Genomic DNA, 16629 nt, shown 5'->3' with positions numbered 1-16629 from the left:
AACAACAGATTTATAGGATTTTACAGACGCTTTTTGATATCTTTAATGTTGCATGTGTGTTGCGTAGTCCTGTTTTGCATAATGCTGCCCTAGATATATTCACATATCTTAACTTGTTTTTATTGCTCTGCACACTTCTAAATTATGCGACTTTTTTTCTTCTAACATTTTAATTTCGTATTCTTTTCTCTATGTCGGCTGCAGGATGCAACATCTGTCCAGGGATCCGAGAAAACAAACGGCTAAACCACGCTGCATTCACGGCAACTTCTATTAATGCACATTGCACATTCATTGAGTCAAACGCTTTCTGCATAATTGAGACAACCAAGAGAAGAAGAAGAGAGAAAAAAAATTGTGTTTGCTCCTTTATGAAATTTTGAAAAGATTTTGTTTAAACTTCTGAATATGCAACAACAGAAAGATGTTCTTTCTTGTGTGCCTCTTAAAGGGTGTCAGATTCAGCCTGACAGCATGAAATGAATTTTCTTTTACTCGTGTCTCTTTGAATTTGTATCTCCTCTCCTTTGAGGGGTTTGATACAACTGTAACAGGAATCACCTGTGCAAGATGAATCACATAAGTGTTTCTCTTCTTGAGTCCTTGGCCTAGATCTTTTGTTTTATATCTGCTGCAGGGGCAGAAACGTCTCCTGACTGTCTTCTCTCATCCCTCGGCTCATCCCTCCTTTCCTTTTCCCCTAATTTTGTTATTTCGGCTTCTTAACCTGTAGAGCTGCTTAAGCGGCTAGTAGTGATGGGAAGTTCGGCTCTTTTCTGAGAGCCGGCTCTTTTGACACGGCTCCCATAGAAGAGCCGTTTGTTTCGGATCCCAAACAGCTCTTTATTTAGTACGGTTTATAGCCTAATATTTTAGCCCAAGACAGCAAATACATATGGTTTGTGTGTTGATAGGCCCTATTGCATTCAATGTTTTAATGAGAAGCCTAATAATAGGCTCATTTTGTGCACAAAAGCATTCTTACTTTTAATATTTCAATAAAACTTTAACTGTGCAAACAAATGAACAGAACACTGCAATCCAATCCACACAAGCAAAAACAGAACCAAACTCAGTAAACATAATGGCATTGAGAAAAAAACGGTTCCCTGAGCTTTGACCGGCTGATGCGATTTCCTCTCTCTCCGTGAGTATCTTGCCAACGACAGCGTCTGTCCCCCACTTCATCAAAACAAAGTTCAGCCCCTGTCCTCGCGCAAGCAGAGATGAACGAGCAAAAGGACCTAAAAATAGCGAGGAGCCGGCTCCCACTCGATGGGAATCGGCTCTCCTGATTCACTACCAAGCATCGGCTCTTTTGCGCATGACACATCACTAGCGGCCAGACGAAGTGAGCCGAGCGGGAGGCTGAACGCAGTCTGGCTTAATGAAGATAACCACGGTTACTCTACACAACAGTCTTGGCGGTCGGTGTGTGGGAAGGCCGGTGAGTCACACACAAACAGACACAGTGAGAGAGAGAGAAGTCGGTTCAGTGGAAACCAATCAATGCGATTATAAAGGGCATTCTCTGCTGATGGATTGATTTAGATTTTTTTCTGACTTCCTGCTGAACAAGAAAGAGCTTTACCGCCTCGAGTCTTTTCTCTTGATTTCATCTAGTTTGAGAAATAAAACAAAACAAGGTTGTCTACTTTAGTCTGACCTTGTATGAACAGAAATAAATAACATCTGACAGCACTGACACAGGGTATGAATTTAAAAGACAGTTCTGTTTTGAGTGAAGCATCTTGAGATAATTCCCTTGTTTTTAGATTTTCCTTATTAACAGTGGAAGATAATATTGTATGCATGCTTTTTATTAACTCCAGTGAAATGTGGAAATACCAGGAAAACACAAAACTCGCACCACGTAATAAATAAAGCCTGAGCACCCCTTGATTTAACAGGCAGCCAGTGAGCAGCTGTGCCGAAGTGAGAAACGAGTCCCCTCCCCGGGTACAGTCACTCCCACCCCTTCCCAGATACTGAGCGTTTTTTTGTCCCGCATCTAATGTTTTCATTTGGAAACTGGCCGCGACCAAGTCAAGGAGGGAAGAGCTGGAGAGCGAGAGACTGAACGCAGGGCAAGGAGGGAGAGAGGAAGAGAGTTTTCTGAGGAGAGGAGAGGAGATTCAGTTTTATAACCTGGTTTGGGATTAAAGGAGATCTCAGGGCCTCCCTCTCTCTCACACGCTACTCTCTCATCGACACCAGCTGTTCGCCAGGTTTCTCTTTCCATCATGATCAGCGCATCCAACGCCTCGATTGGACTCATTCTCCTCCTGATTGGCTACGCTGCAGCAGGTAAGAGATGGAGTCGGGTGTGGTCTGCGGTAGGGTCACAGGTCAAACAGGAAAAGCTGAACCACAGATCAGATTTGCAAAACGTATTATTTATGGACCAGCGTTACACGTAATACATTAACTATGTCTTTGTTTTGTAAGTGTGTGTACACGATGACTGGATGAACACACATGAAGCAGAACTGACATCATACATGTGTGTGTGTGTGTGTGTGTGTGTGTGTGTGTGTGTTCAGGGCCTCGCCAGCACATCTGTTACTAATTTAACCGCAGCCCCCGGGCTAATCTAATACACTGTCAGCACAGTTTCAAACATTCACCTCATCTATTCTGTTCGTGTGCCCTGCCTCTCCGACCAGTGTTGTAGCTCTGTTTACCGGTGTTACTAGAATCCAGTGGAAATTCACAGAAATATGGGCCAGTCCTCCAGAGGCAAATCTGTGAGTGACGGTCTCAAGTGTGAACAACACTGACTTCATACTGAAAAAATGGCTGCAGGAAGCGGGCAGAATTAACGCACATGCACACAAACACAACTATGTGCAGCAGTTGATTTCATCTTAAAAGCTTTATGTCTAATTGAGGAACATGTAACTTGAACTTTGAAATAAAAAAAAAAGGCTAAAATCGCAGAAACACACTGCAGAGAGCGCTGAAAGCAGCTGAACGATGGAGTACAACCATAGACTGTATATAAATATGGACAACTGTCACCACTTCCTTGCATTGGTCAAATTGACGCTATTTTCCCCGGGATATGGGCGGCGCCATCTTGCGAGTTTGGAGCCAGAGTCTGATCAGTACGGTCCGAGAGCGGAGCCACGCTATATCGATAACCTGACCACACTTCCACCATACTCACGCATTTTCATTTAATTAATACTACGCTCTGCTCTAGCTCCACCACTACTTAACGTTTGGCATGGCGACTGGTAGTTGCCATTACGTCACATCCTGTTTCTATAGCGTCAAATAACTAACTAAAACAAAACTTCTCCAAAAAAGTGGCACTTGAACATGCATCAACGTTATATTAACTTGCTACGTAAAATGACAGGCCCAAGTCCCATCCACTAACATGGAGGAGGTGGAGCTTATGACCTATACTGCAGCCAGCCAACAGGGGGAGCTCTACTTGCTTTTGCTTCATTTCTGAAGAGCAGTTCTACGAGTACAATAAGGTCACGGGTTCGGTCTCCTCTATGCCACATAGCTGAGGTGCCTTGAGGAAGCACCTACAACCCCCCGCACCCCCAAACTTCTCCCCAAGGCACGTTGCACAGTTGCAACTGTGCTCACTTTGAAGGATTAAATGCATCAAACAAGTTCCCTGTGTGTATGTTCAGCTTGTCAGCGTCTGAAAGCACCTGAGTGGTCCACTGAAAGCAAAGTCCAGTTGATATTCTCTGAAAGCTGTCTGCTTTAAATTGTAATGCTGTGTTTACGCTATTGGAAACACACAAAAAAGAAACCACTTGTCAGCTCTTGGGTGCCCCCCTACAAGCATGTTGCCTGCCTGCCTGACAAGCTGTGCCTCCGTTTGGGAGTGTGTTCCTGCCTTCAGATAGAAAATGTAGGCTCATGGTTACAATATGGTGGGGAACTTGGTAAGGAGCTAAGGAACCTATACCTTCAAAGTTGTGAATACCTCCAGATTGCGTCGTTCAAACAGATTTTTCTTGTGAAAAACAGAAAACACAAACCTGTTTGAAGGCAATTTGTGTCTTTTCTGTTCAGTACAAAATGAGATGGGAGGAAGAAAGTCAAAAGCTGCAGCGCTCAAATAATTATTAGCTGTTGAACAAAGAAAGAAGAAAAAAAGTTGGAAAGAGCTCAATGTGCTCAATGTTTTGGCTGACTGGAAGCTAGCGACTTGCTTCCTGTTGGCTACAAAAGTAAATTTCAAAATAGTTTGTGGTTATGCAAGGCAGGAAGGAATGGGCTCGCAAATAACCACAGAATATCCTCGTTCGGTCACTGGCAAGCAGCCACGAGCATCGCTGATGCTCAGGAACAACATGCACTAATATGCTCAGACAATGTAGCTGGACACGCTTCGCTAACGTTTGTCGCTCATGAATATGTTCCCTCTTTTCACCTGCCATGCCAAGGAGATACACATAAACACGATGTTTTGTGAACCGAGGCTGTGACCGCTACTAACTTCTCAATTTGGCACTTGGCTGAAGCACCTCTCTCCTGTGGACGTTCAAGTCAGTGCACAAACCGACAGAGCTAGGAAAAAACACGCACACACACTCAACACACAATTTCTCCTTTGTCCTCGAGTGGAGTCAGTGAGTCAGGACATCATAGCTTGCTTTTTCTGTGTCCTGTGTGTGTTTCCTTGGAGAAATTGTGCAGTGCAGGTGTTGCTTACGTTGTGGGGACCTAAACCTGTTTGCATACTCACATCATCATGGGGACATTAAAAAGAACAAGTCCCCCAAAAAGGCAAATGAAAAAAGTAAAAGCTAACATCATGAGGAACAAATACCTTCTTTAGAAACACAGGCTGGTGATAATATATATATCTTGGCCATGCTGCTGGTTTGCATCAGTCACGTAAATTGCATCTGCAGTGCACACACCACAGACTCAGCTCTGGGAGACTCTGCGGGTGAAACATTCATCAGGAACATCAGCATGTAGCTCTCTGTTGCAAGTTTTACGGTTTAAAGGGGGATTCAAAAGCTCCCCTCCAATCCTATGATCGGGAAACCAGCAGCACATTCTGTTACAGCGGCAGATTGTGGCCGCTGTGAAATGTAGCAGCACAAACCACCACTTTGATAAACTCACTTGCGTCCAGATCCGGTGCTGCAGAACTTCATGTCTTTTGCAGACTTTTTTATAATGCATCTGTCACTGTCAAATGAAAGCAGCAGAGCTTTGCCAAGTTTTCATACACCCGAGTGAGTTCAACAAAAATCCCCCCGCTGTGAAGCAAACACCGGCGCAGACATCTGCTTTGTCCACTCACTGAGAAAGGCTGATGAACTAGCTGTACCTTCCATGCAGACATCACTTTTTCTTGGCCCATTTCCTGCATGTACTGAACTTGGCACACCTTTGTGCAGAATAATGGCGCTTCTAAACTGTTTTCACGGGACATCGCACTGAAATCCAGGCAGCTAGATGCTTATGCATGACATGGAGGACAAAGTGCAGGATGAGATATAGACATCAGTCCTTCCTAAATCTTCTTGCACAGTCTTTAATGCTTAGGGGTTGAAAATATTTAAGTTATCGATGCTGACAGTGGTTGTGTCTACCATTATTTTATTTAAGATGTGAATATGGCAGCTGTAAAGCGGCTGCTGGAGAGCAAAGAAGCCCCGAACAAAGCCACAGTCTGTGTTTATTTGAAGGTAGACTGAATGCCTGGTGTTTTTCTTCTAAAATGAATATTTCCACAAGCTTCCAGTTCCAGTAAGGACATACAAGCAGCCAGGAGAGGACAAAATGAGTAATATAGGATGAGATGGGAGGAAGAAAGACAGGAAGATTGTAAGTTCAACTTTATTTTAACTCCAGAGATTAAATGCAGTGCTCAAATAATTGTCCGGTACGATTAGCTGCTGAACAAAAGAGGAGGAAAAAAAGTTGGAAAGAGTGCCCTTTATTTTGGCTGACTAGCCTTTACCAACTCACTTACTGCTGGCTACAAAAATTTACTTCAAAATAGTTTGTGGTTATGCAAGGGAGGAAGGAATGGGGCCCCAAATAACCACAGTATATCCTTGTTTGGTCACTGGCAAGCAGCCACGAGGAACGATATTGACAAAACCCACTGAGCAAAATCAAACACAGTCTTAGTATCACTGATGCTCAGTAACAACATGGGCTGTCGGGCATTTGCTGTCCCCATACACTCCAAATATTTCATCAAAACAAGGGCGACAGCACCGTCTCCAGCATTCAGTCAATGAATGAATGAATGGGACGTTCAGTCATTTATCCAGCATTTAAATACTATCAACACAAGCTTGGCACGCTGCCACTAAGAAGGTGTTAGAAAATGGAAGCAGAGCCCTGCCAGTGATTGCAAGCTTCCTCTCAAATATGCTGGCTTCAAAGAGAAGCAGATAATTGGAAACATAACTGTGAGGGGGGAAACGGCTGGAACAATGAGGCCCTCCCCATCCTGCCGAAGTGAATTCCCACCGACGAAAACCGTCCTCAGTGCTGACGGTTGCAGTTTTATTCTCATTTTAGATGGCTGAGGTAGATCCTTTCACATAATCCAAGACAGTAAAGCAAATTGATCCAAAAAGCACATTTCCTCTCGTTAGGTTTTAGGTCTTGAAATATATGTTGAATTTCTGTTCTCATATTGTTTGGTAGTGTACAAAAGTCTGCTTAAAACATTTTTTTTTTTTGTTGTTGAGAGTCAAGTCTGTAAGATAAATGGCAGTCAGTTAGCCTAACATGCATAGTAAGTAGCCTATGGAGCTAGAGTCAACAGCCTGTTAGCTTAGCGTGTACGATAAATAGCCTATGAAGCCACAGTCTGCAGTTGGCTAGCTTAGCATGTATGGTAAATAGCCTTTGAAGCCACAGCCACTGGTCAGTTAGCTTAGCGTGTATGACAAATCCATATAGCTACAGCCAGAAGTCAGTTAGCTTAGCACAGACACAGAAAACAGATGTTAACAGAAGAAAAATAGGTCACTACTCAAACACAGCGGTGAATTTTCATCCGTGAGCCAGCTGTACCAACAATAAATTTAAGCTAGCTAGTCACGCATGCACCAAGCATGTTTTTGGGAGCGAGTCTGCATTTGTGTGGGGCTCAGTCTATACTGAACTCACCAAACCAAACCAGGATCTCTCTTTTTATCATCTCTGTAGGTTTATGCAGGAGATGCACAAAATCCTGAGATTAGTTTTACAAGTCTGTCTTCGTATGAAGTTACATGGCCTTTAATTTAACCGTAAATCACCTGGCCAGGAGAAGAGTATTGGCTGCTCATTTTGACATTTCAGTCTTGTTTGGATTAAACCAATAACATACAACTACTGGTGCATTTCCTGGTATCAATCTTCTCATCTAGCTCTCAACAAATTTCCTAAAATGTTGAACAATCCCTTTCACGTCCAGTATTAGAGTTTGTTGAGGGTGTTTTTAGTTTAAATGTTTCCCTTTCATGTCACATTAAAAATGTCATGTCATGTCACGGTTGGTCTCCGCCATTTGTTTACTCTCCTCGAGGCTTACATCCTAGATTATGCATCCACAACAGTGAGTAATGCATTCGTTCTCTTTTCAGGACCGGAGCCCGACCTGCGGCCTCGAGCGGCGCGTTCAAGTGCCTGTCAAGAGCACACAAACCTTCACAGCCGCCTGGATGTAGTGGAGAAGGTGCGATTTCCAAACCAATCTCAGACCTCAGAGGTTTCAAACCATCGGGGGTCCTGGAATTTTTTATTTCTTCTCTCTTTGGTGTTGTCAACTTCATTATTAAATGTCAGCTTTCTCTGCACCCGAGGCTGCCAAAAAAAATGCCCAGCATTTCCTTTCAAGGGTGGGATGTCGAAAGAGCTGTGGCTCACATCCACCTCAAGTCTCACTTAGTGTGAGTACAGAAAAAAAAAAACAGCTCACAATTTCTCAACTTTCTGTACAAGTCCCTACATCCGTCCCATTTGACAAACCCCAGACTTACCCTGACTGTACCTTACGAGCAGTTTTGGGCGACTGTTTTATTCATATGATTGTATTATTCACGAGTCATAATTCTATTATTCATACTTATTGATGTATTATTCATACGTCGACCTCACACATAGTATGTCTTCCGTCTCCTGCAGAGAGTAGAGGACACGGTTGATAAGTTGGAAGTGGAGCTGGCGGCTCTTCTGGAGGCCATCGATGCGCCACAGTGGCACCCCCTGTTGGACAGTGCAGGGAAGACAGTGGCAGCCGTGGACATCCTAGAAGAGCCCAAGCAGACGGGCTAAGCAGACATCTACGGAGAAGGGACCCGAGAAAGCTCTTGAACCTGGACTTTAAAATGATTTAACCTTTTTTGTGAGCTAAATAATAATGTTTTTTACCATCTTTATATGTTCATATATTCTGCATATCAAAGTGAAATTTGTGTCTTTAAAGAGGAGACAAAGCCAGCTTTCTCTGCATTATTGACTCTTACTAATCCTAAAACAAATCCGTCTCTTTTCACGACTTGAGAGTCAGTCCTAGATTCTTCCTCCTGCAGTCAATAATGGCAAAGCTCATGTTTGTACGGATATTTAAAGAGATTTATTTACTTTGGACACCTCTGTTCAGTCAATACGCACCCTTCACTGCCCTCTACTGTCTGCACACAAAACTGTGACGGCGCATTTAAGGTGAAAATGACAGAAACAGAGAGACACAGACACCAAATTACTGGAAGGAGATTTATTTCTTTATCAAAGCAGTTAAAGCAGCATGTTTTGGAACACACGGAGCAGTTTCAGTTGGTGCAGTAACAAGGCTTCTCACTTGATTCCCTGCAAAAATCCTGCAGCACGAGAAAATTATGCAAAATAGGATCACAAGGAGGGAACAAAGTGTGGCATGGAGCACATTTTTCTTGGTGATTTGTTTTTTTTTTCTTTTTCTTTTTCTCAACAGGGCACTGAGTTTCAAACTGCATCCACAGAGTTAAGACACCTACAGAATGGCACGTCTCGTACGTCATGCTGTTGCCGGTTGAGCACAATGTATTTTTTTATTTATTTTTTATTATTATTACCATTTCATTTTTTTTAAAACACTTAACGGCATCCAGAACACATAAAAAGAAATGATGTTGGGGAGGTCTGCAAGCACGGTCTAGTTAGGAATGATCACCGATATCAAGGAACAAATGTCAAAACCGTAGATTAGTATTTTAACTTAGAGAAAAGCTACACTTAAAATTAACCGTCAAAATCTTTATCCATTTACAAATGATTAACATAGAGGTACACATACACTTCAGGCCTATGTTGATTCTGATGCTGTGTCGACCGATTTAACGACTCAAAGCTTTCTTTTCCACAAACGGAGACATTCAGATTTAGTTTTTTTTTAAATAATGCGGCAAATTCTGCGTCGGGGTGAAGTGAAAACTTGCCCCAGTTCCTGTTATTCTTCCTCTGCTGCCACAGACAATAATGCAACACTTAATCCACAACAGAGCATCACACACACAGCCGCTGACCTCATTCCACTCAACGCTATGAGTCTGTATACTTGAACAAAGCATCGTCAAGACAGCCTACGGGATGCCAAAAGGTACTGCATACGGTATCGTCTAAAAAGTATCATGCCGTCCATCTAACACCGGGATTATACGATTTGTACAGTTTAAAATTTCACAAAACTCGCCGTCCAGAAACAGTCGCGCAGGCCAGTTACACTCTTGGTTTTTCGGACCGTGTCAGTAATCAGGTGAGTATCGAGGTATGCGATCACCAAAAGCTTGTGCATGCACAAAATCAGCCGGTAAAGGCGCAAGCTCCAGGCTTTGGCAAAAAACAGGCGTATACTGTAAAGGTTCATGCAAAGAAGCAGCGCAGGGCTCAAGACTAGTAAATGAATCATATCTCTTTTGGCGGACTTGGAAGATGCCACTTTTTAATAACCCTTTAAACGAAGCTTCTTAACCTAATTATAATATAGTGTTTAAAGAAATAGTTCCACCTTTTGAGAAATACACCCATTTGCTTGGGAAAAGACTGATACCATTGTCATGTCAGTGCACTACAGATTAGGCCTTTAACATCCACACTTTTCTGGTTCATCACCAAGCGACACTGGTAACTGTCTGCATTATAGTTGGCCGTGGATGACCTCTGCTTGTTAGCTTACACACCAGTCTAAACTGATGGGATAGTCAATTTGAATGTTGTTAGTGGGGGGGGGCATTTGAGGGGAGGGGCCTCTGTGGATCATCCGATACTTGATCAGTTTGGGATCTAGTGAAATTGGAGGCCAGGTCAACACCTTGTGCTGTTCTTCATGTTTTTTTGTTTTTTTTTTAGTTGTTCCTAAAGTGTTTTTGTGTGTGTGCCAGGCACCCCCACCCCTTTGCTATGGGGTGGGGGTGCCTGACCAACGTCAACAATTGGTTTTGTAAGGATTAAAACAGGACACAGCACGTTAATCGAGTTGATTTGAATTTCCGAGAGAGAGTCGGGCTGATTGTTTATCCCATTGGTTATATATATAATGATGCCATCTTGGCTAACTCCTGACTAATGAGATGCACAATGTTTAGAGCTAGCTAAAAACCTGTGAGGGCACCCCCACACTTTATTATGCACAACTTAATGTTATAATATAATCAGGTGAGTTAAATTATGCTCATTAGGTTCACTGGTGATTCTAAATTGGCCGTAGGTGTGAGTGTGAATGGTTGTCTGTCTCTCTGTGTTAGCCCTGAGATAGACTGGAGGCCTGTCCTGGCCTTGTGTACCCTGCCTCTCGCCCAATGACAGCTGGGATAGGCTCCAGCCCCCCGTGACCCTTCACAGGACAAGCAGTTACAAAAGATGAATGAATGAGTTAAATTAGATTTAGAAACCAAAACAGTTTTTGTGTTCGTATTGTTGGGCATTTTAATATGGAGGTCTAAGGCAGGGGTGTCAAACATAGGGGCTGGGGGCCAAAAACTGGCCCGTCTGAGAGTCCAATCTGGCCCGCGTGATGAATTTGCAAAGTGCAAAAATGACAGAAGACATTAACTGCCATTTTTTAAGAAAAGTAACTCACTCATTTATTTATGCTAGGTTAGCTACTAATGCTAACACACAGACACAAGAGTGGCATCGGTCTTCTTGTTTAATTCTTGCAAACAGGCGTATTTCCCAAGATGTCTTACTATTACCTTAAAGTCCCCTCCCTACCTGAAATACTGAAATAGATACTCTACACATAATCACATTATGACTGTATAAATTATAGTATTTTCACTCGCAGAAGGAACCGACGTCATGTTCTACAGGGGAAAAAAGAGACACACATTCACACACTCAAAGTTCCTTAGAAATGGTTATGCAAATGGTAGAAAAGCTTTGGCATATTTTTGCCTACAAGTTGTGCCTGCACACTTGGAAAAAAGAGCAGAACGAAGCAGGGCGCAGCTTCACCCGGCTCTTCCTTAAGTTTACACGTCGAGCTCGCGGTCCCACATAAAACTGTGGTGAGTTTAATTACCTACACTGTATGCTATTTACATGGTTGTCATTTCTGTTAGGCCTTAGGGTTTCTTTTGTTTTTTTTTCTTAAGGTGGTCTTTTTGCTACATATTCCCAGGTGTTCAGACTGAGATTAATGGTGCCACCTTAAAATGTACCACTATCACTATCACAGTCTAGCTCATCTATACGATTTGAAGAACCAACAGGACACAGCTACACATTTAAGCACAGCCCCGAAACCAAGCTCTGCAGGGAGATGGTGTTTATAATAGTCAAGCACTTAACGAGAGATCAGGAAGTCTAGTGGAGTATGTAGAGCTTTCTAACGGATTCTTAAAGGATGAGATTGTTTATTTGATTGGTATTGACTCCCAAGAGGCGAGCTTCTTTGAGTTGGGGCATGGCGCAGGGGCTAAAGTACTACATCTTTGTAACAACCGTTGGGAAACAGTGGCAAGCAGAAACTTCTGATTTGCCATACTGTTATCCAACACATACCGCCCTAGATTTGGAAAAGGAACGGCTTTAAAGAGGAAACTCGGACTAACATTCGGACCTATCCATGGCTACGATGTGATTGACGAATACTGGTTATCATTGACAGGCACAACTTTAAAACAGGTTTACAACATGACACCAGTCACACCGCCATGAACACTTACTTACTTACTTACTTTAAAAGGAAGGAAGGGCGCTCTGGGAGGAAATGAAAAAACATTAGCTCCAAATAGAGCACACATTACATAAGAGAGGCCGAGGGGATGAGTGAATTGAAGACACAGGCAACAGAATAAACGGAGTGCCTTCGTATGCTGAATTATTCAGTCGTCCCCCGTCAGATTTGGAACAGGGAGGCTCACCAAAACCATTAACCCCCTCCCTCCCCCAACACGCGTCCTGAAACCGCGGACTGCTATTGCTCGGGATGTCATCATGCTCGTGGAGCTTTCTGCTCATGAAAGACACCTTTTAGTAAGTGATACATTATTCGTCATGCTATACTGTAACATTGCATAGAAGTTAGAGCTTACTCTAGGGCGAATGGGTAAAGTAGGCGGGGACTCTCTGGATATCTGCTTCATTCATGCCTTACCAGAAGGATGCTACAGAAAAAAACAAAAATAAACATAAACAGAAGGACATGGTGGGGGCCATTTTGGGTCCTGCTGTGCGTCAAGTCGCCTCGCTGTGCATTTTCCTCTGCTCGTGGCTACAACAGAGGAGAGAGGTGAGAACGTATCTATTGGCATGGCACAAACACTGCAGTGGCCAGAGAGACCTGCGACCGTCACTGGTGAGGCCGGCGCGGCCCTAGCTGCTGCCGGGGGAGGAGCACACCGAGCCGCACATGCTCAGCTTGGAGGAGGACTCGGGCTCCGGCTCAGGGTCGGCTTCGGCTTCGGCTTCCGGTTCTGGTTCGGGCTCAGGCGCGTCGTCGTCCGTGGCTCCGGCTTCCGCCTCCCCGTCCCCGTCTCCGCTGGCGTCGTCGCCCCCGGCCTCTGACTGGCCCTCCTCCTGACGCCTTTTCAACCTGAGACGATTGGAGGAACACGGACGGGTTTATACAACATGGACATGATTACACATCCACATTACTCATATACTCATTGCCATTCTGCACAACCACACTCATATTACCATTTTGCACAACTATGCACATTATATTACTATTTTGCACAACTGTTTTGCACAACTATACTCATGACATTACCATTTTGCACAACTATACTCATTGCTATTTTGCACAACTCATTATATTATCATTCTGCAAAACTATACTCATTATATTACCATATAAACCATTTTGTAAATCCCACCTCAGTTCTAATTTTCACCCTAAACCCTATTGCAGAAGCATTGGACGTCAAAACATCCTCGCTTTTGTGTCACTCCATTACTTTTTCACAAATGTGTTTCCTCAGAAAAGCTGTGAACCTTAACCCACATGCTGACAGCTCCTCTAGTAGAAGCCGGACATAATGAGAGTCCTTGAGCGTACTATATGCAGTAGTACTCCTCACTCACTACTGTGCATAGTTGTACGCATTATGTCCTCCTCCCTTATAAATGGAAGGAGATTGCCATTAATTAGAGCAATAGGATATAATAAGACATTTGCCACGGAGAAAGGATTTCTCTGCAGTGGCAGGACCTGGTCAATAATAAATGAGGCAATAATTTAGAGCAGCTCTGAACTAATGTCCCTTCCTTTACGTTGAAGGAGGCACACTGCCTATGATTTATGTAGCTGTTATTTATAATAGACACTGGATAGAGTATATTGGTACTGACATACACAAAATATTAGACGCACAGTTTTCTAACAACATGGCGAACCTTTCCTGAAAGCTTTACTGATTTACACAACCAATTTTATCAGTAAAGAGGCTGTCTGTCATGGAGGCTTGCTCTCCTGTTAGCCGAATGTCTTCCTACTACTTTAGCAAGTTGCACTGCGTGCGCTATGTTTTTAATCATCGCGGGCATAGATTAGCATTCTCCGTGCCTCTGCACGTACCGCAGCGGATACAAGTTCTTAACTTGTTCTTATCTTTCGACTGTGTTCCCTCAGTAATTTTGCACGGCAGCGACGCTTCAGCTCCACATTCATCCATGATTTAAGTGCAGGTGGCAGCGAGAGTTTTCTTCTTCATTATAAGTGTGGACTTTTTAGGTGACATTTGTTTTTAGAGAAAGAAAGCTTCATTGCAAATTAGGGTAGATATATATTTGTACACAATTTTTACAACAGCAGTGCAGTTTCAGCATTGTACACTTTGCAAAACTGCTGATGTTCCTGCTGCAAAGTGTCCTGGGCATGGAGCAGCAGGAAACTCAATGAAAACTTTAAATGCTGGGAACAAAAGGCGCTGCTCCAAAAACACAAGACGGACCAAAACCCAAGACGAGAACGCGAGAAACTGAACAACGAGACAAACAGGGGGTAACATCACAGATGACTAAACAGAGAACAAAGAGGAAAGGCAGGGCTATATATACACAGGGGCAGAGGGGTGACGAGACACAGGTGAAAGTAATGAGGGTGGAGCACACAAGGACAAACCAATACAACAATCAAAGAGAGGGAAAACACATGGAGAAAAACAAGACAAGAAACACTGAAGGAACGACGCAAAATGCAAGAAACAGGTCAGAGGTCACAGATTCTTCTTTTTTTTTTAAGAGCAAATAGCGAGCGTAGAAAAAATCCACACTAATTCTCAGCAAGTCTGAGTCACGCATGTAATGTGCTCACACTGGAGGGGTGACACAGTGAATAAACCTCATTTTCAGAACAGTCAGCGCTGCATTTGGGTGCGCCTTTCATCTATAAAGTGCTACGCTCAAGAAATGGAGACGGAAAAATGTAATCTTATTACGGACATGGATCAAACTGACCTCCAGGAAAACAGAAAATGGTAACGATGAAACGATAAATAAAATGTTTGTAAAAATAGCAAAGGGCATTGTTATAGGGACTGGTTGCATTTGCGCTGCCCCATTATAATGTACACTGATCAGGCATAACATTATGACCACCTTCCTAATTTTGTGTAGGTCTCCCTTGTTGCCTCCAAAACAGTTGTGACTCATCAGAGAATGGACATGGGCCTTCTGAGGGTGTCCTGTGGTGTCTGGCAACAGAAAGTTTGTTAGTGGGGGGGCCTTTGAGGGGAGGGGCCTCTGTGGATCATCCCACAGATACTTGATCAGTTTGGGATCTAGTGAATTTGGAGGCCAGGTCAACACCTTGTGCTGTTCTTCATGGTTTTTTTTTAGTTGTTCCTAAAGCGTTTTTGTGTGTGTGGCTGTGTCAGGCTGCATCCTGCTGGGGATGGCTGCTGCCATCAAGGAGTGTCATTGCTATGGGGTGGAGGTGCCTGGTCCGGTCTTGGTGGGTGCTACATGTCTAAGTAACATCCACACCAATGAAGGCCAGGTCCAAACGTTTCCCATCAGAACTTTGGATTGTCATAAAATGGTCAATGTTATTTACCTCTCCTGTCAGTGGTTTTAATGTTGTGGCTGATCGATGTATGTATCAAAAAACGAATTCTAGTGTCAGTATGTGGCTTTACAATCAAATAAAAAATACATAAAATAAGAGTTTACTATGGATTTCTTTAAATTGTACATGAATCATTGTTATAAGGAAATTGCGTCCTTCGCAGTTGTTCCAAAAGAACAATGCTTATCTAACCCGTCAGAAAACTCTGCTTTTATGTCGCGTTAAGGACGGTCTGCTGCTCTCTGTGTTCTCTTACTTCTCACGGTTGAAGATCATGAACTCCTGCTGCACCACTTCAAGGCACTCCTGTAGGTAGTCGTTCTCCTGCGGGGCGCACAACAGACAAAACATCCTCAACTCATCATCCACATCGTCATCGTCTTCCACAGCAACATCAGCCTTGTTATCATCATCATCATCATCATCAACATCATCATCATCATTAGCCGCCACAGAGAAACCTTTATGTCAGCTGGAATCAGTCAGCCGCGTGACCTCTGAGGTGAAAACGTCTTTTTCCTCATTCCCTTTTCTTTTTCCCTCCATTCGTTGCTCTTTTTAAACAAGTCATGAATTGTTTGTGAGCCCTCCTCAAATTGGATGTTTGGCCCGAGACAAAAATAGAAGCTCATATTTCCGAAAGCACTTGGGGCCATGACAACAGCACTGAAGGCCTCATAATTTAATAATCTCGGTAATAACGCAGTATGAGCACACACAAGCAGTCACCGCACGCACACACACACACACAAAGCAAGTCATAAACCTGCTGCTGTTAGAGGCACACACTCTTCTGCACACGCTGATCAGCCACGACGGCACGTGACACTCGCACGTGCTGACGTTAATAACGCTGATGTCAGGATGACTGTCTGATGGGAACAGGCTGCTCATAAATACAGAGAGGATATCACCGTCTGTTTCTCAATCAATCACAATGCAACAGCGAAGGACACAAAGAAACCCCGGTTAAATCACACGCAGCACCAGACCAGTCAAAACTCTTGCTTTATTTTTATCTACATCGTAGATTAATGCTGAAGACGAATGGCTCTTATATCGCTACGGAGGTGTCTTTTGACGTCGTTGTCCTTTGGAAAAACAAATGATGGTCTCCGCTAAGCGCGAACCAGATGAGA

General features: G+C 43.4%; 2 protein-coding genes across 3 annotated transcripts in view; one reads left to right on the top strand and one right to left on the bottom strand.

The window, feature by feature from the left end:
* Positions 1 to 2044: 2044 nt before the first annotated feature.
* Positions 2045 to 8508, top strand: LOC311500078 (placenta-specific protein 9-like). Its single transcript, XM_084561253.1, has 3 exons — positions 2045 to 2307; positions 7581 to 7672; positions 8122 to 8508. Exons 1-3 carry the CDS (start codon positions 2244 to 2246, stop codon positions 8269 to 8271), a joined length of 306 nt encoding a protein of 101 aa, XP_084417379.1. The 5' UTR covers positions 2045 to 2243; the 3' UTR covers positions 8272 to 8508.
* Positions 8509 to 8629: 121 nt separating this feature from the next.
* stk32c (serine/threonine kinase 32C) overlaps positions 8630 to 16629 on the bottom strand; it is an 88669-nt gene continuing 80669 nt past the window's right edge. For both annotated transcript variants that reach the window (XM_084562291.1, XM_084562290.1), the window contains 2 exons: positions 15747 to 15814; positions 8630 to 13012 (listed from right to left, as the gene is read on the bottom strand). In XM_084562291.1, coding sequence (XP_084418417.1) covers positions 12793 to 13012; positions 15747 to 15814 — 288 coding nt within the window. In that variant the 3' untranslated portion in view covers positions 8630 to 12792. The remainder of the gene's footprint in view (positions 13013 to 15746; positions 15815 to 16629) is intronic.

Source organism: Chelon labrosus (genome assembly GCF_963514085.1).
Source record: "Chelon labrosus genome assembly, chromosome: 15".
NCBI classification, from domain to species: domain Eukaryota; kingdom Metazoa; phylum Chordata; class Actinopteri; order Mugiliformes; family Mugilidae; genus Chelon; species Chelon labrosus.
This window is presented reverse-complemented; position numbering and strand designations above follow the sequence as displayed.

Bases quoted from the DNA above. Each gene is read 5' to 3' on its own strand.
- LOC311500078 (XM_084561253.1), top strand. From the start codon at position 2,244: ATGATCAGCGCATCCAACGCCTCGATTGGACTCATTCTCCTCCTGATT. The intron at 2,308-7,580 runs GTAAGAGATGGA...TTCTCTTTTCAG, and splicing joins GATTGGCTACGCTGCAGCAG to GACCGGAGCCCGACCTGCGG. The intron at 7,673-8,121 runs GTGCGATTTCCA...CGTCTCCTGCAG, and splicing joins GCCTGGATGTAGTGGAGAAG to AGAGTAGAGGACACGGTTGA.